Raw genomic sequence first — 22,981 nt, forward strand, 5'->3', positions numbered from 1 at the left:
AGCGCGGCCCGCCTCCTGGCGTTCTATTGGTTCTCCCCTGCACGTCCTGTGTTTCTATAGGTTGACGCGCGCGCCCGTCACTGTCAAGAGAAGGGCCCGCCCCCGCCGTCGTCCCGGCCCTTCCCACGCCCTCTGGTTGATGGACAGCGGGGCCGCCGCTAGCGGCACTGCTCATTGGGCAACGCGCACACCGTTCTGCAATACCATTGGCCAAACGCCGCGTCAATCGTACGCTCCTCCTCCCGCCCCCGGGGCACGCTGGGGGGCGCTGATTGGCTGACACGGTTTTCTCGCGCACTGATTAGCGGCCGCCCTTCCCACCCCTCTCCCGGGCCGTGAGGGCGTCACGTGACTTCCCCTAGCAACCGCTTCCCGGGCTTCCTTAGCAACCGGGGCAGGGGTGGCGCGGCCTGGTCCTGGGCCTGGGCCTGAGCTTCGTGAGGGGCCTGGGAACGGCAGAGGCAGGGCATAATTTGTGCCTGTTCCCACAGTGAAGGTGTCTGTGTGTGTATGGACTCCATCTGACAGCCTTTACTGGGGGTCTGCAGTAAACGTCTTCACAAAACTGCTGTGCTCTTTATAATTTTCCTTTTTCCGCAAATTTGTTTTGACTTTTATTATGAAATTGGTGTTTAAAACTCAGCGAGCTGCTGCTGATAATTTTTATGTGCTGTAAATACTGTGTGATTGCTCTGTAAATCAAACTTTCCTATAGCGGTATGTTTACTGTTAACAGTATGTTTACCTTTTAAGACTAGATGTAAACATTGCCCAGGGCCTTAAATATGCCCTCTTCGTGAAGAGGGATTTCATCAGCAGGTGCTGGGCGATGGCTGTTGCAGGCTCTGCCCAGAGCCTCTCCCCTGCTCTCTTTATCTGGCCAGAATCTAACATTCTCCACGGAAACCTCTCAAACATGGTGAGAAGGCTGTGCCTTTTATCACAAAGTGATACCAGGGACCTTGTGGTAAAAGTCAAGCACATCTTTGACATCAGCTGTGAGGTATCAGGTCTTCTTAAGACTCGACTGTGCTCTTAATTCCTTGGAATTATCATGCCAGCTCAATGAACATTAGAAATAGTAGCCACGCCCTGGTTTAAATTTTTCTTTCTTTTCTCTCCGTTAAGGCTGATATCCTCTAAAAATGAGTCAGTCATACAACAGCATCAAGCCAAATGTTATCGACGATGAAATGCTTCAGAAAGCGGTTGAAGAGCGATGGCCAGAGGACATAGGGAAACTCGCCAAAAGCGAAGGCATTGACTTCAAAGATGTGACGGAACTACAGCTCAGTTTTAGAAGTGAGTATCAGAACAAATATATATTTTTAATTCACTTACCCTCCAATAAGTATTAAGTGGCTACCTAGCAATTAAACAATAGCAATTAGCTTGGGTTTGCTACATGAAAAGTAAGGTCAGGACTTAGATTTTTAGTCATACTTGTATGAAGTAGTTTCAGTTGAGAGGACTGGGTGGCTTTGCTTGAGGGCAGCTTTAAAGCTGCTTCGCTTTATGCTCTTATTGTCAGTGCTATTCTTATTTAACATCTATATTGTGGTGACACCTACAGGCCACAGGCCTATTGGGCCCTTCTGTACGTGGCCAAATAAAATCCTGGGCAGGCTCTACCATCTCTGGTGATTATGTGAGAGCTACGTGGTAGACTGTGGTGATTACAGTCCAATTTGGTAGCTTCCTCTGGCCGTCCATAACGTTATCAAAACTCATCTCTTACTGCCAAACTAGTCATAAACTTGCCTTCAGAAAATGAAAAGAAAGAACATTTGGTTCAATATTTGAGTATTTTGAGGGTATGAAGTTTCATGAACAAAATTTTTGATTATTCATTGCGTGCTCCAGTAAAATAATGCACGTATTGGATGAGTTCCTTGGGACGTGCTCCCAATTACCTGATCCTGCATGTATTTCTTTGCAAATACGAAAGAGAGAACTGTGTGACCATTTTGTGTGCTCAATTGAGTGCATTACACTGTGCTCAGTAAACGACAGCACCTAGTGAAATCTGCTGGGAAGCCATTGGGGGGAAGAAAAGAATTGGGAGCAAGAGTTTTCTGTATTTTCTGTCACTTTGGCCCTAATGTTTTGCTGTAATGCCTACCAGCCTGCCCTTGTGGGTCTGTTTTTGGAGAAAGCTAAATGCGGTGATATTGATTAGTTCTAAACTGCCACCCTCACAGAAACATTAGATCCCAACTTGTTCTCCTGTGATGAAAAATCCCAGGAGCAGGAGAGTAAATTACAAAAGCAGTAGCTGGCCACCAGTAGCCTGAAAATACAGAGAAAAGCAGAATTTCATCCCAAACCTTGCTTTCAGAGCTGGAAAGGAAAATGAAGGTCAAGGCCTCCTAGTAGAGGATTCATAAAGCCACTCTTGAGTGCAGTCAGCATCCCCTCAGCGACTCGTTGGCATCGCTGATGAGCCGTGTGTGCTGGTGCAGGACGCTGAGGTTAACTGGGCTGCTTCACTGAAATCGCATCCAGCCAGCAGACCTCTCAGCTCTCTAGGGCAGTCGTGACACTGTTGTAAGCTGCTAAAAATCATTTTTGAGGTAAGACTGGGCATTTTTCCTTAAGAAAGGTAGTACATCTGCTAAACTGAAAGCTGCCTCCCCTGAAAAGCGGTTTTATTTTTTCCTGTGCCTTTAGATATCCTGCAGATTGATAATCTGTGGCAGTTTGAGAATCTGACTAAACTTCAGCTGGACAACAACATCATTGAGAAGATAGAAGCTCTGGAGAGTCTGGTTCACCTTGTCTGGCTTGGTAAGATACAGGCGTATGGGGCTGGATGCCTTCTCAGGTGCAAAGCAATCTGCGATAAAGCCAGGATGTCACGTTCCTCCTCAAACACAACTGATAGGAGCTTTCCCAGGGAAGGCTGTTAGCTGTCGGTGTGTTTCCTCATTTGACTGTCAAAAGGCATGAATATCAGTGCTGCACAAAAATCCTTCAAATGTTTAAAAGCCTGGTTTTAATACATTTGGTGTGGCAGGAACAGGAAGCTGAGATTTCAAGGCTGTTTCCAGCTTTTGTACTCATATTTCGAGGTGACTTTCAGAAATATTTATGGAAACTCCCCTGTGACTTAGCCTGTATTCTGTTTTCAAAGGTAATGCAAGCATTTTGGAGCCTAGAACCCCCTGAAAGACAGTGCTGGCTTTACCCCTACATGCTTAAGGGCTTATTGTCTTTGCGCCTGTTCTTGTAGTCTTATGTGACTACCTTCAACTAAAAACTCAAGATACAGGCAGCAGCATCACTCAGCGATGCGGGCTCTGGTGCTGGGCAGGTCAGTGACCTTGCTGCTACAGGTTCATAGCTAACAGCATTCACTGGGAGCTGCAGCTTTGTTACTGGGTGGCAGCGTAAATATATCCTCGCTTGCCACTGAAAATAGCATGGAGGCTTTGGCTCGTAAGAACATCTTGAAATGTCTAATGAGTTCTTCCGCCCTGTGGTCTGCACCGTTCTACTGCGCAGATGACTAATGCACTTTGTGAATCAACAGCTGATCACCACAGCGTAAGCAGAGTGTTTTGAAGCACTCTCATGGGTCTCAGCTTGCCCAAAGGTCGTGGTGGTTCAGCAGCTGCTGTGTGAATGTCTTAGCCATCCAGGGGCTAGGGTGATGCAGACCGCGTCACTGCCTTTGGACTCCTGAAACACTCGGTACTGGCCAGCCTGAGAGCAAAGGCTGCCCTTATTTGTGGTGAGTGTAGGCGTTAGGATAGAAGTTCTGGCAGGATGAGATGAGGAAATATTAATGAGAGAAATAGCTACGGTGAGTACGTCTCCATTGACAGCAGGGTGGTTGTGAGCGTGGAGCTGATGTGTGTTGGTCTGGGGGAATTACCGTGGTAGGGGGCGTTGGCATGGCAGGCAAGAGTCAGAAAGACGAGGCAGGGAATGTCAAACTTGTCACAGAAATGCCACCCTTTTAAGGGCCTTTCTCTGCCTCTTTTCTTGTATTTTGGTTTTCCCCATAAGGTAGAAATCACTATGAGGTTGTTTATGTGGACTCTGTGTGGGATGTCTTCATTCTTCTTATATAAGAGTTGTGTGGGCAGTTGTAAGAAGTGTCTGTTGCTTCCCGACCCAAAGAATGACGATTTTATGCTCACCCTTTTCTGTGGGACACTGAACACCCCTGAGGAAAACATTGTGTGTAGACTCCTAAATCAAGACCCAAGCTAAATGCAAGGATTGGATCGGGGTGTTCTGCTAGAAATGATTTAACTTTTGCTTGTAAAACTTTTGATTTCTAAACTCTTCCCCAGACTTGTCCTTCAACAATATTGAAGTAATTGAGGGCCTGGATACCCTTGTCAAACTGCAGGACCTAAGCCTCTACAATAACAGAATCTCTAAAATTGAGCATATGGACACGTTACAAGAGCTACAGATCTTCTCCATAGGAAAAAATAACCTGACCGCTCTGGAAGATGTGAGTGCTCCCTGTCTTTGCAATTGTTCCTTATCAAAGGATCAAATATTCTAAAACTGGTGGTTGCCATCTGAGCAGGGGAAAATTCTCCTTAGGACTTCACTTTCTCTAGAGTCTAAGTTATGGTTTTGGTAAGCTATCCGGGTTTAAAGTGCTTATTTCAGCTTTTTCTTGTGTAGATTGTTCGCTCGTGAGGTTTGTTACTGCTATCATCTGTGGGAAAAGTCTTATTGGTTCCCATGAGAGCTGGAAAAGGAATAAGTAGCAACATTTGAAGAAAGGAGGGAGTGAAGACTAGGATTTGTTAAGGGTTCTTTTTAAGGGCAGTTTACCAATGGGAGATCTGTGATTTGTCCACCACCCTAAGGCTAAAGGCCTTCTTTCCACACCCACCATTTACACATTCATGATGTGTCTTTAAGTATTTCCTTTCCCAAAAGCATTAGAAACTTGTAATTTCATCTCGCCTGTGTTTGGCAGCTGAGCAGGATGTGTACTGCGACATAACTGTGATAAGAGCAACGAATTTGAGAAACGTGTGTTTCCATAGCGCTGGGAAGTACGGCGTCTCTTTCCCATCGGCACAGGTGGTTTATCTCAGGAGGTTTAAGAAGTTGCGCACGCTGAATCTCACTGGGAACCCTTTCTGCGAAGAAGAGCAGTATGTGCTGTTTGTTGTTGCTCACATTCCAGATCTGGTATACTTGGACTTCAAACTCGTGAGTGACACCACAGTGAGTATGTCTGCGTCTTCTTGTGAAATTGGGCACCAGCACGTTACAGAGCATTTGCTTTGTTGGTATGCCTGCAATATTCTAGCATGTGGGGCTGCTTCCTCGCAGAAATTAGACCTATGGAAACATGCGGTGTTTATTCCATCTTCACCTTAACAGCTGTGAACCTGCAGGCCAAATTCTATCAAACCTGGCAGAGCGGTAGAGGTGTCAAAGGTATTATGTCTTCACAGGTTTTGTGAAAATCAGCAGCTCTCTGTGGGAGAGGGGCCTGGTTAATATTGCCACAGAGATGCTGCAGTGTGAGTGCGAGACTTCTCAGAGATCTGAGAATCTCAGAGATCAGTCCTGAGACAAAAGTCCCGAGGAAAGCAACCTTGGTGGTCCTGCTGCTCACGGAGCAATTTGTTTCAGTAGTGGACTGACAGATTATCCAGGCAAGGAAGTGCCATCCGAATGCGTTTCCCAATCCTGATTTCTGAAAACAGGACCATGCATCTGCACTGGTAACCCATGGGACTGCTTTTTGATCCCAGGACTGAAAGGAACACGGAAGTTTATTATTCTTGTTGTTGTTATTTGCAATAACCAAAGAATGCGATTAATTTTAAATTTGCTTGGCACAGAGCAGGAGCTGGACTTGGAACACGCATTACTCTTACCATAGGACTGGAAGGGCTTTCCAGGTCACTGAGTCTAGTCCCTGCTTGTACAGCCTGTGTGCCATAGAATTGCACAGTTAAGTTTGTCAAGCTTCAGCTGCAAGCTAATTAGGTTCTTGCCCCTGCTGCTACCTTGCCATCCATTCCTCAGATGAGCCATCTCCTCCCCAGTAGATGTATTAAACTCAGTAGCAAATCCAGTCAGATCTGAAATTCAAAGTCAAAACGGGGAGTCCTACTAAAAACAAATAAAGAAACAAACAAACAAAAACCCTAAAGATGAGGAAACTGGTAGATTAAAAGTTGTCCGGGACTGAATCAGTTCAGATGCGTTGCATGCAGAGGCAGAGTAATATGTTAACAAACCATGGGGTGAGGAATGGATTAGACACTTCATAAGTAGATTAATAAAAAGACCACAAAGAAACGGAGGTGCAGATGTAATTTAGATGCCCTTTATAGAAAGATGGAATGCTTACGCTTAGATTTGTTGGGCAATGCTGGATAATCTGATCAAATACCTTCTTTCTTTGTGTTTCTCAGCGAGAACTTGCTGTTTCAAAGTATCACTATCTCATCGACCCTCTGGAACATGAGGAGGCCCAGGCCCTGGCTCAGCTGGAGGAGAAGCTGGCAAAGCAGAAGGAGCTGGAGTACCACAAGGTGCATGTTCTTCAGCTGGTTGTGTATTGTCTCAGGAGAAAGATGTGCAACAGATGTTGACTTCTGTACCTGCTTTAAGCTTTAATGAGAGGTTAAGACTGACGGTGCTAAAACTAAGGCTAGGATTAATTTCTGATCTCCGAATCTCTTTTGAATGAAAACAGAAACTGCCGTGAGTACATATGATGTGGGGGAACATAATGCTTTTGGGTGAACAATGAAACTGCAGATATAGACCCTGAGAAGCTCTATAGTAAATCATACCCTGGGATCTTATCAGCCTGATGGGAGATTAAGAAAATTACACATCTGAGGGAACTGTTAGTGTTCTCATGGTGCAGCGACTTTTCTCCTAAGTTAATGTTGGTTTGGTTTTGTTTTGTTTTATGGTTAAAGTCTCCAGGGCTTTGAGATTGTTACAGTCCTGTGAACAGACTGAAAACAAGGCCAGGAGGAATGGTACTTTCAGTTACAGTCTGGCTCTGTGTTCCAGACCGCTAGAAGACCAGACTGGCTGAAGAGCAGGAGGAGGTTAAGCGACAGGAAGGACACCTGCAAATCTTCCCTCCTGTCCCCCCCAAAGCCCACTCGCTCCTTACCTGCAAGGCTCAACGGTCTTGCAATACATGGTTGTGTGTCATAGTGCTTTATGTAAGATTAAACAGTGTTTTCTGTCCTTAGGCTAGAGAGTTCTAGCAGTAAAGCCACATGTGAACCAGGATGGTTTTCACTGCAGTTGCAGGGTGCTTTCATGACCTGGTTGGTAAATCGGTTGTTGCGGTGTGACTGTGTCTGCACAGATCGTTACTTGCACAGCACACCGGTGATCCTCTGCTGGTAAAAGAGCTTCTAGGAGAGACACGTCCTAAGGACTGGCAGAAGGTTAGCACTCTTTATTTTACTTATATTGCTCTGATTCTCTTCAAAGACAGCCTTTGTTGAGTACCTGAATGGATCGTTCCTGTTTGACAGTTTGTATGCAGAGGATACAGAAGCTGCCAAACTGGCTTACCTCCCTGGAGTGGATGACCTGCTGCAGGCATATCCTTCCTGGCTTTAAAAAACCTAGAGCTAAAACCTAATGACTTGAGTTAAGAAGGAGGTGCATCTGCTGGGACTCCTCATCCGTTGCTTTTGTCCAGGACTGAAAGCTACATTGATCTAAGATCTGAGACTTTCTGTGTTCAATTTTGGAACGGTGCCAGGAAAACACTGCGAGACCATGAGACCACTGACAGCTTTAAGGCTTGATATCTCATGAAATAGGAGGGCTACAAACAAATGGTTTGTATTACTGGCAAGCTGGCCAGCCCAGCTTGAAACAAGCTATTTGTATAGCTGCTCACTTCTGTCACCGACAGGTCATGAGATTGCAGCGTTTCAAACTCTCCCCATTGTAATTACCATATTCCTTTCCCTTCACTTGAATCAAACATAATTTCAGTAGTCTTCTTTTCTGACCCTTCAAGAATCAAGGCTTTGTGCTGTCTTTAAGTCCGGAATCCACTTAAAGTTTAAAATGAGCTGTAAGATAAATCTCTGTCAGTTAGATTGTAAGAGCGCAGTCGCTAAGATCATGTTGAAATTGAAGTGGTAGGAGATGGGAACAGACTAATCAGAATTATATGAGTTGCATATCTCATGACCTGCCAGAGCTGGCTACATGAAGTTTTCAGGCCAGCACATTTTTCTGATCATTGCTCCTACACAGGGGATCAGAAAGCAGACACTTTTATTTTTTTTTATTTCTCATTCAGATTAATAGAGCACTGTCAAGGCCAGTAACTTGACCTTCCTTAAAATTGCATTACACTGTTGGGGAAAAATGCATCATGGCTTAACTACAATATACTCTAGAAACAATTCCATTGCCAAGATAATAGCAGAAGAAAAATTGACGTTATTTTTGTGATGCTACCAAGTCAGTAGTTTATTCTGTGCTCTGGCTGTAGGCTCCAAAGCTGTATTTATTAACTCCACAGACACTGTATTCACACTTGCGAAGACGGATAGGGCTGTATGCTTCATTCTGCTGCTGTGTCAGAAACGAGTCAGAGATGTGTATGCATTTCCTTTTTGTCCTCAAGGCCTTTTCCCCCTCAAGCTACCACAGTGTTCTCCATATCCCTAAGGCAGCAAAATCCTATGCAGAGAATGTGATCCAGTCCTGCCAAGGACAGAACACGAGGAAGTCTGGTGCCAGCAACAACCACAGAGTTTACATAACAGTAGTTTGTAAGTCATTGCCCAAATTTACAGAGCTAGAAATGCTTGTTGCTCCACTGAACAAACAAAATACCTTGACTCTGGTGTCACATACAGGAAAGATTTTGTTTCAGTTTGTGAGAACCTATTTAATTATGGTCTGAAAGAGTATGAAAAACGAGAAGCTGAAGTCTCTGAGTTCTACAAAGGCCTTCATGAAGCATTAACAGCCAACCAACAAGAAGGGAGGAAAATAATCCTAGATTTTGAAAATCGGAACAAAGAGGTAATTTTCTTTATACTTTTATTAGTTTGTTACATCTTATACTAGCTTTCAATTTTACTGAGAACTAGGGTAACTCCATTAAAATTAGGATAACAAACCTGGATTTGTACTGCAGTAACAGGAGTCAGTGCCTGGTCCCTAACTGCCGAGTCACAGAATGGCTGGGGTTGGAAGGGAGCTCTGGAGGACATCTGGTCTGATAAAAATATATATAGCATACGTATAAAAGTATCAATCTGTACCAAGAAGTTATGTTACCTAATACTCTCAGACACATGTTCTGATTTTTTTGGGTGGTCCTTTGGGGACCCAGGAGTTGGACTCGATGATCCTTGTGGGTCCCTTCCAACTTGGGATATTCTATGATTCTAAGATAATGTCATTAACTAACATGAGGTTTTAGTGCTTTGTAAAGAAAAAGGATTTGGGGTTTGAAGTTTTAGCCCTTTCATCAAACCACAGCCAACACTGACAGCTTTTATCTACGCTGGAAATGGAAATTTAGTGTGGGACAAAGTTAATATGCCATAGTGTTATCTCATTGTCCATGAGATACCTGTCTGTTGTCCAGGTAAATGTTCATCAAGGCTTTACAGGAAAAAAAGATGGTTAAACATCTCATTGCCACACAGGAATTACTGGTCTTTATGAAAATGAAAATGCTGAACCTGTCCATTCAATATTTTTGATGATATTGATTTAAAAAAAAAAAAAGGGTTATCGGTGTTAATGGCACTTGTCTTCTCTCTGAGGCCTCCAACAGCTCCTCTTTCATTGAAAAATAGGGAAGAAATGGAAATTGCAGGTTATTCAGTTTGTTTTCAAGTCATTTTCTGATTCAGTTCATTTTGTCAACAACAGCTCAAAGAACTTTAACAGAAAAATCAGGTAAAGCTGTTGTAATGTATTCCTAGTCCTGTTTTAAAGCAGAAAAATCTTTTTTCATTCTGCTCAACTACAGCCATCCATTGTGGCTGCTCCGGGCACAGCTTCTAGCTGGATCCCCATGTAACCAGGTATAATAGATGGATCATTATTTTGTTTCCACAGGGAAAAAAAAAATCAAGGGGGCTAAAGCCTGGTAAAACTGTCAGCTGAGCAGAACGAGTCCCTGACAACTGACACCAGGCAGAGTCACGAGCGCTCGCTCTTTGAAAACCGGGTCACGTTTATTTAGGTGCCTTGTCAGGAGCTGGCAGCCTGCTGAGTCACTGTCCCCAGGTCCTTCAGCCCTGCTGACTCATGCTGGCAAACGGGCTCTGGCAGCTCCAGTCGGGACGTTAGTTGGCAGGTTTGCCAGCAGGCAACCGATAGAGATTGATGTGCATACTCAGTTAACTAGTACTTGATTCCCAATAGGTCCTCTGTAATAAATATATACAAATAATATATATATATATGGCTAAGGACAGATTTTGACGGTTCATCTTTGTCTGGTAGCCTACAGACTCAGCCATGGATCGAGCTGCCAGAACAGGACTCAGTGATCAGGGTGACGGTTTTCACATAAATACTGGAAGAGTCAGCAGCCAAGCTGAGCACTGTCTTTTAACAGTCATTTAAAGCTGATGGAGAAGTTTAAAAAGTGCAAAGGTGCCAGCAGACTGAAATTTGTCAACCGTTCTTAGGGGCCGTTTGTCTAGCTATAATCCTATCACGCAAGCTTGGACAAACCTGTAAAATAACACTGCTGTCTGAAGTTGGTGAGGGAGCAAAGGAGCATTAAGGGCTTTGACCTTTAAAGTTCCTGCTTCCAGAGGGGTGGTTTGGATGGCTTGGGAGCTTTTTGGGGCCTCCCAACTTCCTTACGTTAGAAAAGAAAATATCTTGCTCTCCCCTTCCCCACTTTTAATGCTGCAAAATTTGGATACTCTGTTTTCAGAAACAAGTCTTGGCAATGCTTTTGGTCAGAATTCACTCTTTTAGCCTATTCTGTTTCCTCTCAGGAGGATTGGATTAGACACCCCAAGGTGTGTATTTTTTCCTCCTATTAATATTTGATTCTTAACTTGTTTTGAGCAGATTTGAAAATAATACGTTGCTCAGCACAAGAGGATTTTTTTTTTTTGATCCAAGAAATAATAAATCCTGTCTGATACAAAACTGATGTCAATATTTAATTCTGAAGGGGTAATAAATCCATGCTGTAAGAGGAAGTCAGGCAATGATAGGTATTCCATATTCAGAATACTAAATCCTGACCCTATGGAAGTCGATCAAGATTCTCCTTGACAGAAAGGGGATCATGATTTAGGCCTGCATTTCTTTTTCAGAGTAATTGTTAATCTCTTCTTCATGGCCAGCAATGTCAAGAATCTAATATATTATATATATACATATTTTACTTGAAATGTGTCAGAAGGGAGCCAAAGCTGGAAGCATGGAAAGGGCAAAGTCATCTGGTGACTGGAGGATGAAGAAGAGCTTTCACCAGTGTCACTGCCTTGCACGGAATCGTTTACCCAGGAGCATACCTCAGCACTGTTGTCTTCCCAGTATGTAAATCCGGAGACTTACTGAATCATCACATTTCATTTCAGCTAATCAGCAGCAGGAACTTTTCTCACATATGTAACAAGTTAATTAAATTGCAATGGAGTGCTGAACACAAACTATAAGTAATTTATGTATCTCTGTGTTTAGAGGCTGGATGAGATTCATCATGCCACTAGTTACAATATTGCTGAGTCTAAACGAGCGGAGTACAACGAGGACATACTTCAGCTGTCAGAGACACTCATGACCTTGGAAATGCAAACAGTTGACCAGCTGGAGGTAAGGTTCAAGCACATACCTGATAAGCTTCCCATCCAGGATGCAGGGGGGTCGTTTTTCTGTTGCTTCACCCCTCTGCTTAGTAGCCCATTGCACAAAGAGGGGTGTAAAATTCTTCCAGTCAGACTGATGTTCTGTCTGAATCTCAGGCTTTCTTTGCTCAGGGTTGATCTGGGTGGTATCAGGCCCTGGACACTGAGATATGTTGCAACAGATTTCTGTTTCTCAGAGCAGAGCGCGGTATTCCCTTCACATCTATTCAAGCTGATTCCCAAAGCTTTAGAGAAAGGGAGTTGAAGTTGTTCAGTCATTTCATAGGACTGTGTACAGAAGTCTGTGCATGGTATGGGATATGCATTTGGGATTCTAGAAGTGTAATTCTTTGAAGCTGATCCTCGCTATGAATAAGATTACACACGTTCCTGCTCAGCTTACTGCATTTGCTTGCATAATAGCCGCCTTTTTTCTCCCCAGACTTTTCCTCAAAAACTAGGGCAGGGCTCCTAATGTGCATCTTCATTTAAAAACAACAACAAACAAAAAGCCCTAATCTATTATAAGCTAACAGGCAGGATCTGCAGCCTTTATGCAAGCAGATGCAGCAGTTTACTTCTGTGAACGTGCGTGACAGAAAGCAGGAGCTCAAAATGGATTCCTTACTGCATCAGGATTGCGCCTTTTAATGCTTTCTGAATTGCTCCTAATATATCTGCAATCACTGGTGGAAAGATCAGAAGCATTCCTGTGTGCATGCCCTTCTGGATTTACAGGATTTGGGTGGCTGTAACTGTTTTATCAAGACAGTAAGTGCAACACTTAACAGATTCTCCGGCAGCCATTTTTGAGAGAGGCACTAGGCAGCAGCAATTTTAGTTTCTGAGGACTAAAACAAAAGCTGCAGTAAGCCTAGGCACTGCTTATTGCCTCTGACGAGAGGCTTTTCAGATATACAAGGAGACTGCAGCATGGCAGCATGCAGGAATACAGCACGCTCTGTGCGTTACGTGAGGGTTCAAACTGATCGGCTGGCTTGCTCCAGAGACCAGGTAAGTATCATTCAGTCAACTTCTCTCTAGCAAGCTGATTCTGATTTTCTGTCCCTGAATGAGAAAAGAAACTCTTGCGGCTTTCAAACAATTTACATGCTTGAGGCAGTTCATTTTCTGACTGTGCTAATAACAGCAGTGAGTCCAAATTATAAGCAATTTTAGGTTCTTCCTAGATTCCTTTTTATGTTCAGGAAAGCGTTCATTGTAACGTTTCCTCTTTTTTCCTTCTGTTAAGGAACTAATTAAGGATTTTGAAAAAAACATCGCTGTCATAGCATCAACATTCATTGAAAACGTTAAAGGGATATATCCTTTTGACAGCGTGTTGGTGTGGACGTCTGAGGGAGGTACGTATGCCTCACTCCTAAATCCATAACTGAGCCCTTGGAATAGAACCGGATTATTTTTAGTCAACAGAAAAGCCGTTTTCCCAGCTTTGCAGGAATGGCCATTTGAAGTGCCTTGTCTTTCTTGGAGATTTTGGAAAGCACAAAGGGCTCTGGCTAAGTTCTGTACTGAAATTCTGTAGGACTTGTACAGCTTTCTCCCCTGTAAGAATCTTGCTTTTTTTTTCTTCAAGCATGCATGACACAACTCTTGGAAGACCTGGTTAGGCTGTTTTCTATGTGCTTTCTTGCCATAGAAGTACCTGCAGTTCTTCCTGAAGCTTCTTTAAATGGCCTTCATTTTTGTGTTACTGATGTCTTCTGAACAACGTTGAGATAAGAACAGCAAAGTACTTCGGTGACAGTTTACACTATATAAATAAATCCGTTGGCGTGGTGCAGATAATTGGCATATTCAGAGCTTGGCTTTTATCCTGAGAGGCCTCCCTCAGCTTCCTCTGCAAACCCAGGCACAGTCTCAGTGTAATATACAGCGGCGAGGATGAGACCTGATGTGAGCTGTGATTAAGAGCAGAAAGTGCAAATCCTGACATCACAGCAGCTTCTGGCAGCAGCTCGGCTGTTTCCCTTGGAAGCCTGCTGTGAGGACACAGGACACCAGAGTGCTTTTCTGCATGCCTGCATTAGGACTGGCAGCTCTCTTTCACGTAGATGCTTTTTCCAAGCCTCAGCTTCTCGTTACAGGAGGTCCAGTTTCATCTCTAAAAGTGAAAGGTGTGCTCAGCTTTTTCCTTAACCATCTTCTATACGATGGCCCAGTGCCGGGACCTGGAAAACCGTCACCATGAAAAGCTGCTAGAGATCTCCATCAACACACTGGAGAAATCAGTCAAGAATGAGCTTGACGAGGATCTTCCAGATGACGTTCGTGAGGTGAGCACACCAAATAATTCGCCTCCACTAAGGAGTCAGCGAGGAGGCCACAGCCTTCTCTCAGAAGGGAAGGCATTTCCAGGAGGTTCAATACAGCTAGAGCTAGGTCTACACCAGTAGCTTCCTTAGAGGAGGTCCCAGCTGCCTGGCTGAACCGCAGTGCTGCTGGGCATCTCTGCTGACTAGGACAGAGGACGACTGCACTGCAGGTTTCCCTGGGCTCTGCAAGAGCTGGTGGCAGCAGCCCAGGAGAGGTGCTGAGCAAATCTCTCTTGCCTCCAGCACAGCTCTCTTCCCTGGCTGATTTCCAGACAGCCCCAACCCAGCAGGCACTTAGGCAGCTTCTCTGCTGCGCTTGAAGCTGTTTTTGTTCAGATTCTCCCGGCTTCTCCCAGGAGAACCCAAACACCACTGCTTTGCAGGGGGGCTCTGTTTGCCTCGGTGATTTCAGGAGCAGCCCCCCACCCGGAGGTCTCCCACCCCTTAGCTCTTCTGGAGACGGGACACGACATTTCAAACGCAGCCTCCCACCGCAGCCCCAGTCTTGCTCTGATCTCAAAGATCCCAGGAGCCTTTCAGAAAGCACAAAGATTGTTGCAGTGCTCCAGTCAGCAACGCTGCTGACCTTTTTGCCTCTGTTATTCCTTCGCTTAGTGGCTAATTGACTTGAGTTTTGCATTCGCTGTGTTTTCGCTCTGTCCGGATTATCCCAGCCCCCTATTACTCTGGGTAATCAAGAGCTGACAGACACAAAACAGACCCCTCAGTCCCCCGGGGGAGCTCCCTGCTTTATGGGCTGTGCAGATGGCTGCAGTTACGCACCGTTGCTGTGCACCCATTTTGCCTCGCTGCCATCCGTTTCCACAGAGAAGCAATCTTCATTTGTTCAACAGCTGCACTTGGCTGCAGGAGGAGAGTCATTACGCTTTAGCAAAGCCACCCTCTATTTAGAGCCACGGGAGAAGTCACTGCTTTGATTAGAAGCTGGGACTCTCCAAAATGAAGATTTACGGCCGGCGTCAGCAGCGCAAGAGACCCTTCCAAGTGCGATTTTCCACTTCCCGCAGCTGCTGGGGTGGGCGAGCTGGAGCACACGCAGCCTTGCTCCGACAGCAGCTGCCCGCGGGGGCAGCCGTGTGCCACGAGGCAGCGAGCCCGCAGCAGGCATCTGCTCCCTGCTCTAGCAGGTGAGGCCGAGGGTGCTGCCTCAGTTTCCCCTTCTGCACTAGGGAGAACGCCCCAGCACAGCGGAGGGTGAAGCACTGGATTCACCCTGATGACTAGGGCTTTGTCGCTCTGAAACAGAGATCCTGTTTTCTTCCCCCAAGCGCTGCCGTTGGCCTGCTGCTCGTTCTGAGCTCTGACGCTTTTGCTGTGCGCCTGCCCCCCTCCCCTGACCCGCTCACATTACCTCCTAGCTTCTCGTGGACAAAACCACCCTCGTCAACATGGTCAACACCTCCCACAACGTCCACCTGCTGAAGATCGATATGCGGGAGTGTGACATCCTCAGCAACACCTACCGCTGGCAGGCTTCTGTGACGGGGAAGGTAAGGGGCCTTCGTGCTCACGTGGGGCTGGGGCACGGCTGGTGTGCCCCTGGTGGCGGGGATGCTGCTGCAGGAGACACTCCCTAACCTCTGCCAGAGCCCTCGGTGCTGCAGCCAGGGACGCTGGCCAGCCTGTGGGTGCACTGCTTGGTTTCAATCTGTTCAGGCTTTCCAAAATGAGATCGACAGAAACCGCAACCGTGTCAAAGAGATTTTCCAATACATCGACAATCTCCAGGAGCAGCTGGATAGCATCGAGCTCCTGGAGCCGCCGGAGTAGGTCTGCCAGGGGCTGGACAGCCGCCTTTGGGTGCGCACAGGACAGCCCCCGCGGCACAGCACCCGGCAGGGACGGCTGCCCCTCTGTGCCTGAGTTGTCTAGGACATTTCAGGCCAAAGGCGTGCTCCTTCCATCCCGCCATAAGCTGCAAATAAAAGATGCTTCTTGTCTCCAGAAAAGCAGATGACGCTTTGTCTCTTCCATCCCATTGGCATGAAGCCCAGGCAGTGCTCAGGCCTGGTCACAAGGGGTTATGGCTCAGCTGTGAGCTGATTGAACCAAATCACCGCCGCGCATCACGCCTGAAAGCTTTAGTACCTGCAAGCACAGTGACAGGAACCTGTGATCCGCAGGCACACGGCAGCAGCCGGGGAGAGGAGCGCTCTCCATCAAACCACCCCCAGAATAACAGCAGGTTTCCAGCTCAGCAAGCACAAGGCTGGCTGGGGCTCTGCGTGCCTAGGAGCCTTGTCTTCTCGCCACCTCTCGCAAAAGCAGCTTTCTGCAGCGTGAACAGAGCAGCCCCCAGCTAGCAGGGAGGGAAATCAATGGTTCCACAGGAGCTCACACGCTGCTGCTCGCAACAGCCAAGCGAGGAGTCATTAATTCCCCTCCTTGCTCGGTGACAGCAGCTGCTACGCTCACACGTGGGCAGCTTCTGAGAAATGATGCTGGCCAGGGCGGTACTGCTCGAGGCAAGCAGCAAGGAGGGAGGTGGGAAGGTTAAATGAAAGGGTGGCTGCATACGAGCTCTGGGGAGAGGCCAGGTCTCCCGCAAGCCCTGTAGCTGGCGCTGCCTGACGTACAGATTTAGCTCCGAGTGCCCTGCGCTTCTGAAGATGGCTGGAGCCCAGGTTTCCCCCGGTCTCGTTCCAGGGCTGCATAAATCAGCTCCCTGCTACTCCTTGGCTGCAAGGACAGGGCAGCTAGCGCAGAGAGGCTCACAAAGAGACGCAGAGGGAGCAGATCTGTTTGGTAGCTACTGCCTGTTCGGTTCTGCTCGTGTTTTTGTCTGCCTGCAGCCACTCCTGCACCTGCCTAGAGCCTGGCACCTCAGAACCCACACCGTGGTTGGGCGATTAAAACAAAGAAATACTCGGCAGCACTGGCTTTCTGTATCTAGCAGGGGCGTGCCTTTAATCAAACAGAGAGACCCTGGTGTTACACGCAGGCACACTGAGGGATGAAGAACAGATGCAGCCGAGTCTGTTTTCAGATTTCCATAACAAGTGCGTGTCAGGAGCTGGCAGCTCTGAAGACATGTGGCATATGCTGGGTGTGTCTGTGCCGTGCCCTGCCCAGGAAGCTGCTTCTTCCCTGGGAGCTCATCGGATGAATTCCAGACAGTGGTAACGGACAGGGCTGCTGTCTCCAACACGCAGAGGGAGCTCACCTTGACCTTTCCTCCTTGCGGGCTCAAAACTGCTGGCGCTGCGCTGCAGCAGGCAGTCCAAGCAGGGAGCTGCCCACAGAGCCGCAGCTCCTCGGCTCCAGGCTGATCCCAGAGGCGTGGTGGCAGGGTGGTGGCGACCAGCCCTGGGTCACAGCAGCGCCTCACAGCTCTGCGTTCTCCTCCTACACCCAGCCCAGCAGCCTCAGTCCTGCAGCAGCTTGTGTTTTACCGTGGAGCTCTCGGAACAGAGGTGAACAAAGAGAGTCCCAGCTGCCGCACGAGCGCGCAGCTCGCACAGATCGTAGTCATGGGCCCACTCCACCTTGCCCCACCGCTGAATCTGAAGGAGAGGAGGAACGTGAGTCAGTTCAGAAGGGGATTATACGCCGAGCCGGTCAGCAGCTCAGCCCTCCCTTTTCGCGTTTGTGAAACATGGGAAGCTGCCCAGGAGGTGTGCTGATTGCCGACCGCTGGGGTAGGGAGAACTCCAGAGGAGTAAGGTGGAAGGACACGCTTCATCTCTAGTGGGCTCTGAGGCCAAACCCCTTAAGGGAAGATGAAAAGATTCCCATCAATTTCAGCAGCTTTTGGGTCAGGGAGAGCTTCACGCCAGGCCAGTTTCCAGCCTGTGCTCTCACAGCAAGTGAGCTATTAGTTTGGTGTCTAGCAAGGCCTCCAGGCTGGAAACCCACAGCAAGAGAAGCCATCCACGACTTCACACTTCAGGTTCAAGAGGGAGAAAATCAGCCCTCTGGGTTCTGCACAAGGAAACCGGCAGCCCCAGGAGCACTCGGGGCAGTTGCGCCCGCACACTGCTCTACGGCAGTGTGCTGCAAGCCTTCTCAAAGGGGGAGGCTGGCGGAGTGGAACCTCTCCCGTAATAGCAGGCCCTTCCCTCGCCAGTTATTTGTGGTGGGGGGTGCGTTTGTCATGCTGAGATTATTGCTCTGTGAATTACAGGGTTGTTCTGTACCAATTTACCTGGTATTCCTCCTCCAGACGAGACAGAAGCACGGCTTTCTCTACGGTGATGTGCCTGTCGATCAGGCCCATGGACAGAATCAGAGATTTCAGCTGGGTGATTACGTATTCTATACCTGGAAGGGAACAACCCAAAACAAACAAGATTCACGGTTGTTTTCTGCAGCATTACAGCAGCGTCTTCACAGGCTCTGAAGGGACAGCTGCGACGTGGTACCTCCCCAGGGAGGTCGCCAGGCCAGCGACAGCTCCTGCTCGCATTTGGACTCCTAAGAGCCAAACGTGCTGTCACCAGCAGACACAAAGCACTGGCCGCTGTCACTCAGTGACCTCGACACCCCGATCATCTCAGCATAGCAGCAAGAGGGAAAAAAACATTGCAGCTCTTTGCTTCCACGAGGAGCAGCCTCTCCTGCCCTCGTGCAGCCCCCGCGGAGCGCTCCCCCAGCCCAGCCCCTCTCACCTTGCAGAGCCCACATGTTGTAGGAGGCCAGGTGGCTGATGAAGGTGTCCCTGGTGCTGGCCGGGATGTTCGGCCCCATGATGCTGGTGGAGGAACCGATTGCCACGTTGTACCTGGAACGATCGCACGGCCCCTTAAGAAAAGCACTGGGCTTGCGGATCTTGCAGTTCTGAGGCACAAGTGCTAAAGCTGCTGGCCTCGGGAGGGCAGGGCGCAAGTAAAGAGAAAGATCTTTGACCAGGGCAAACAGTAGGGTAAACAGAAAGATCTTTGACCTCTTACCTTTTCTCAGCCCAGGCAACGATGGGATCCCATTCGTTTTTCTGCAGCTCTGCCAAGGCAGCCGGCTCCTCCACGCGATAGCTGGGACGTTGCGGAACAAAGCCCCGCCGGGTATCAGCTCGCGGGCTGTCAGACTGCCCTGCCAGCCCGGGGCACCCCGGGAAGGAAGCTGAGCCCCCCACAGACCCCGGGCCTTTTGCCCACCCCCTTGGTAGCAGTTGCAGTGAGCAGGAACGATCCCCTCGCCCTTCCCTGAGTTCAGAGCTTCTCCTTGTTCTAGGAAGGATGATTCTACCTAGAACATGGCAGCAAAGCATCCAACAGAAAAGTGCAGCAGGAAGCCCGAAGCCAACCAAGGGATGCAGCAAGGTTTAGTGGTTGGAGCAGGAGACGTGCCCCACTGGAGCTCCTTGCAGGGGGCCCAGTGGCTCAGCCCGGTGCTCCCCAGTGCCAGCTGCCACCCTGCCCAGCCCCGTGTGACTGCAGCCACCAAGAGCAGCGGGGGGCTTGTTTTCCTCATCCCACAGGAGCGGAGCAGCTGCCACGGACACCTCAGAGGCTGAGACTATGAGGCATGAGCTTGGGCAGGCTTCATCCCGCAACCACAGGGACTTTAAGGAATGAAGGGCCTTTTGCTGCCGGTACAAGGAAGCTGAGCTTCCTGCACCTTTACAAAACCGGAGTGCCAGGGGACCGGGCCGACAGATTCTCCCAAGCCTTTCGTAGCTGTTCACTTTTCCCCAAGGAAATCTTTATTTCTTGCTGCTCTTGCCCAGCGTGGACACCTCCAAAACTGAGTTCAGCAGAGGAGCAGATCCCCGTCCTCCCTCACACCTCTGCCCTGTAAGTGCATGGAGTTGCACAAGGTTGCAAACACGGCACTGCCCTAACTAATCCAAACCCGGACAGACCAGAACCCTGCAGCGACTTGGTTACGGCAGACGTTTCCCCTCAGTTCCCCCCAGCCACCTTTCCAAACACCGCACTGCCACAAGACCACCTCGCCTCTGTTGCAGAGGGTCCCCCGGTCCCATACCAGACGGTGTCGGTCTCCAGGAACTTCACAGCTGCACGGATCAGCTGCCCTTTGCTTCGCTGCGTGGGATTGTCCAGAGCCGTGTTGCACAGCGTGGTCTGCGGGACAAAGGCAGTTTAAGGCACTGTTGCTCAAGGCCTGGGGAAGCAGCAGCTTGCACTGTACAAGGCCGAGCAGAAGCAGAGGAATTTGGGGCACGCAAAGAGCTGAGGAGCTCAGCTAAAATGGAGGCGTGGAGGCAAAACACGGCTCATGGAATAGGAAATCTTCTTTGGAGATTCTGCCTTTGGAGCCAGCCCGCCAAACACCACGGGGCAGAGCTCGGGGACTTCCCCAGAGCCCATCCACCTCCCTGCTTCCCCTTGCTGTCCCCAGTAACGCCCTCCAGCCCCTTCTCAAACCCTCCCCCGGTGACACAGCCAGCGCCTAACTGCCCTGACAGCTGCAGGGTTCTCCCCAGTGCCCAGCCCAGGTGCTGATCTCTCATCCCCACTTCCACCGGTATCAGGAGAACCTGCTCTCTCCATGCGCTGTGTCTGGACGCCATTCTCAAGCCCCAGCGCTCTGACCTGCCGTGCTCACCAGGTGCATAGTGTAGAACTTGATGGTGTCTTTCTGGGAGTCCCATTCTGTTGCCACTGCGATGGCCAAGGCCTCGCTGGGGACGGCGAAGAGCTTGGCCTGCGGAGTTTTCAGCTTCCGGTGGTCCAGGTTTATTTCAAAGCCTCCTGGGGAATCAGAGTAGAAATCCTGGGGAATTAAAAGAGGAGCAGGCACTAAGGAACAACAGACAACCCCGTGGAGGGAGCAGGCTCAGAGCTGGAGCTGAGGGGAGCGAGGGATCAGCAGCTTCCCACCACCACCGCCATGCTGACGCTGCTTTCCCCCTAACGACCTTGGAAACTTTCCCACCACGTGGGTTTTGCTAGAGATGAGGAAAGGACGAAGCACGCTGGTGACAAACACCCCGCCCTGCACAACCGGGGTTGCAGGCACGCCGCTGCCTCGTGGCGATAACCCCCGGCCCAGGGACCTGGCCCCTGTCTGCCCCCCCCAGAGGCTGCGCTCACCTTCTCCTTGGGAGATGCTCACGTTCTGGTAAAACCTTTTCCTCTCTGGGGGAGAAAACAGAGATGCTGAAATGGCAGTTACAGGACGTTCGGTCCCCTCCCCTGCTCCCCATCACGGATCAGAACAGAGGGACCCCTCGATGCTACCACAGGCCTGGGCGCATCCCAAAACCTTGCTCATTCAGCCACATCCAAGCCCCTTCTGTTTCAGGGAGCTCCACTCAACCGGGGAAGCGCCGTGGACGCCCCCGGTGCTGCTCCCGCTGCCACGATCGCCCACGGGAGCAGGTTTCTCACAGGCACCGCTGGAGGTGCCGGGCAGCAACAGCCGGATGGCGTGGGGGCACCTGAGCCCCCAGGGGAGGATCCACCACCCCCGGCTCCCTGTGCAGCCCCGCATCCTGCCCCTGCAGCCCCGCTCGGGTGCACGCCTCGTCATCTCGTCTCGCTCGGTCACGGCAGGAGGAACGTGTGAGCCTTTCCCCCGGTAACTGCAGCCAGATCCTAAACGCTGAGCCCGCAAATCTACCTCCGGAGCTGGGAAGGGCACAGGCCGGGCTGCAGTTACCGTGTGCTGCTCACCTGTGTGCTCCCACACCGGGATTTGGGCGAGGATTTGCTCCGGCTCAGCCACCTGCAAGCTTTGTGGCCGCAGAAAGCCCCACGCTGGGTTCCCAGCCCCGGGGAGACCGACGGGCACGCGCCCGGGAGGAGCCCCGGGTCACCTCAGTGGGCACCCAGCAGCCCCGCGATGAGCCCCCGACACCCGAAAACTGGCTGCGCCGTCCCCACGTCCCCAGCAAGATCCACCAAGGGGACAGGCAGCCCGGCACAGGCCTGAGTCACCCCTGGGGGGGTTCTGTCCCCCCTCACCAAAAAAAATAAACCAGAAAACCCCAAACCAGAGGCGCAGCAGCAGCAAAGCGAGGCCGTACAACCAGGCCTGGGTGTCGGGGGAAGCCACGCTCCCACCCCCGGAGTGAGCCCAAAACCCACCGGGGGGTGCTCGGAGCGCCCGTTACTTTCTTTTGGGGGGGATTTTACCTTTTTAAGGGGGATTTTACCCTTTTTGGGGGTGTTACCTTATTCTGGGGGGGATTTTACCCTATTTGGGGGGGGATTTTCCCCCTTTTTTTGCGGAGGGAGATTTTACCCCTTTTTTGAGGGGAAGATTTTACCCTTTTTAAGGGGGATTTTACCCTTTTGGGCGGGGGGATTGTTACCCTTTTTAAGGGGGTGGATTTTACCTTTTGGGGGGGGACTTTACCCTTTTTGGGGGGCATTTTACCCCTTCCCCCATTTTTCCCTCCTCCCAAGCGCCCAAACCCTATCCCCAACCCGGCCCGGGATGACCTTGAGGGGGACCCCACCGGGAAAACCCCCCCGGGACCAACCCTGGCGGAGCCCCCCCCCCGTTCCCGGAGCCCCCCGGTGGGCACCGTCCCCCCCCGCCCCCCCCTCCCTCACCTGCGGGCGGGGCGTACCCGCGGCCCCCCCCCGGCCCCCCGGGACCATCGGGGGGCGGCCTGGGGACGCAGCCCCGCAGCAGGCGGCGGCAGCGGCCCCTCCACATGGCGGCGGGGACACCGGGAACCACCCCCCCGCCTCAGCACGGCCCCGTGGGCGCCGCCATGCTGCCCGCGCCGACCAATCCCCGCCGCGAGCGCGGTTTGGCCCCTCGGCCTCCCCGTCCGGCGGGAGAGGGAGGGGGGGCGAGACTACATCTCCCAGCATCCCCGTCGGCGCGGCGAGCCGGGAGAAACGCGGAGCGGCCAATCAGCGCTCGGCGTTTCCGCGGAGTCCC

At 49.9% G+C, this 22,981-nt stretch overlaps 2 protein-coding genes across 9 annotated transcripts; one reads left to right on the forward strand and one right to left on the reverse strand.

Annotated features, from left to right (window-relative positions):
* The first annotated feature begins 120 nt into the window (after positions 1-120).
* DRC3 (dynein regulatory complex subunit 3) lies at positions 121-17,464 on the forward strand. Of its 7 annotated transcripts, none has more exons than XM_080556026.1 (13): positions 121-540; positions 1,129-1,302; positions 2,671-2,787; positions 4,302-4,468; positions 5,056-5,202; positions 6,408-6,527; positions 7,456-7,567; positions 8,843-9,018; positions 11,662-11,793; positions 13,078-13,148; positions 13,999-14,122; positions 15,541-15,672; positions 15,839-17,464. In XM_080556026.1, the coding sequence occupies exons 2-13, from the start codon at positions 1,146-1,148 to the stop codon at positions 15,950-15,952; spliced, it is 1,569 nt and encodes a 522-aa protein (XP_080412152.1). In that variant the 5' UTR covers positions 121-540; positions 1,129-1,145; the 3' UTR covers positions 15,953-17,464. The 7 variants fall into 7 exon arrangements, 6 of the variants coding, with proteins under 6 accessions (XP_080412152.1, XP_080412154.1, XP_080412153.1 ...); XM_080556028.1 differs by having other exon boundaries at positions 121-504; XM_080556027.1 differs by having other exon boundaries at positions 121-496.
* On the reverse strand, positions 17,063-22,868 carry ATPAF2 (ATP synthase mitochondrial F1 complex assembly factor 2). 2 transcript variants are annotated; one of them, XM_080556035.1, is made up of 8 exons: positions 22,645-22,868; positions 21,178-21,222; positions 20,690-20,835; positions 20,108-20,205; positions 19,072-19,152; positions 18,790-18,902; positions 18,403-18,442; positions 17,063-17,661 (listed from the first exon to the last, which is right to left on the reverse strand). In XM_080556035.1, exons 1-8 carry the CDS (start codon positions 22,748-22,750, stop codon positions 17,571-17,573), a joined length of 720 nt encoding a protein of 239 aa, XP_080412161.1. In that variant the 5' UTR covers positions 22,751-22,868; the 3' UTR covers positions 17,063-17,570. The 2 variants fall into 2 exon arrangements, with proteins under 2 accessions (XP_080412161.1, XP_080412160.1); XM_080556034.1 differs by having other exon boundaries at positions 17,063-17,685; positions 18,327-18,442; positions 22,645-22,851.
* Between the last annotated feature and the right edge of the window lie 113 nt (positions 22,869-22,981).

This window comes from Anser brachyrhynchus (genome assembly GCF_964034855.1).
Source record: "Anser brachyrhynchus genome assembly, chromosome: 15".
In the NCBI taxonomy this organism is placed as follows: Eukaryota; Metazoa; Chordata; class Aves; order Anseriformes; family Anatidae; genus Anser; species Anser brachyrhynchus.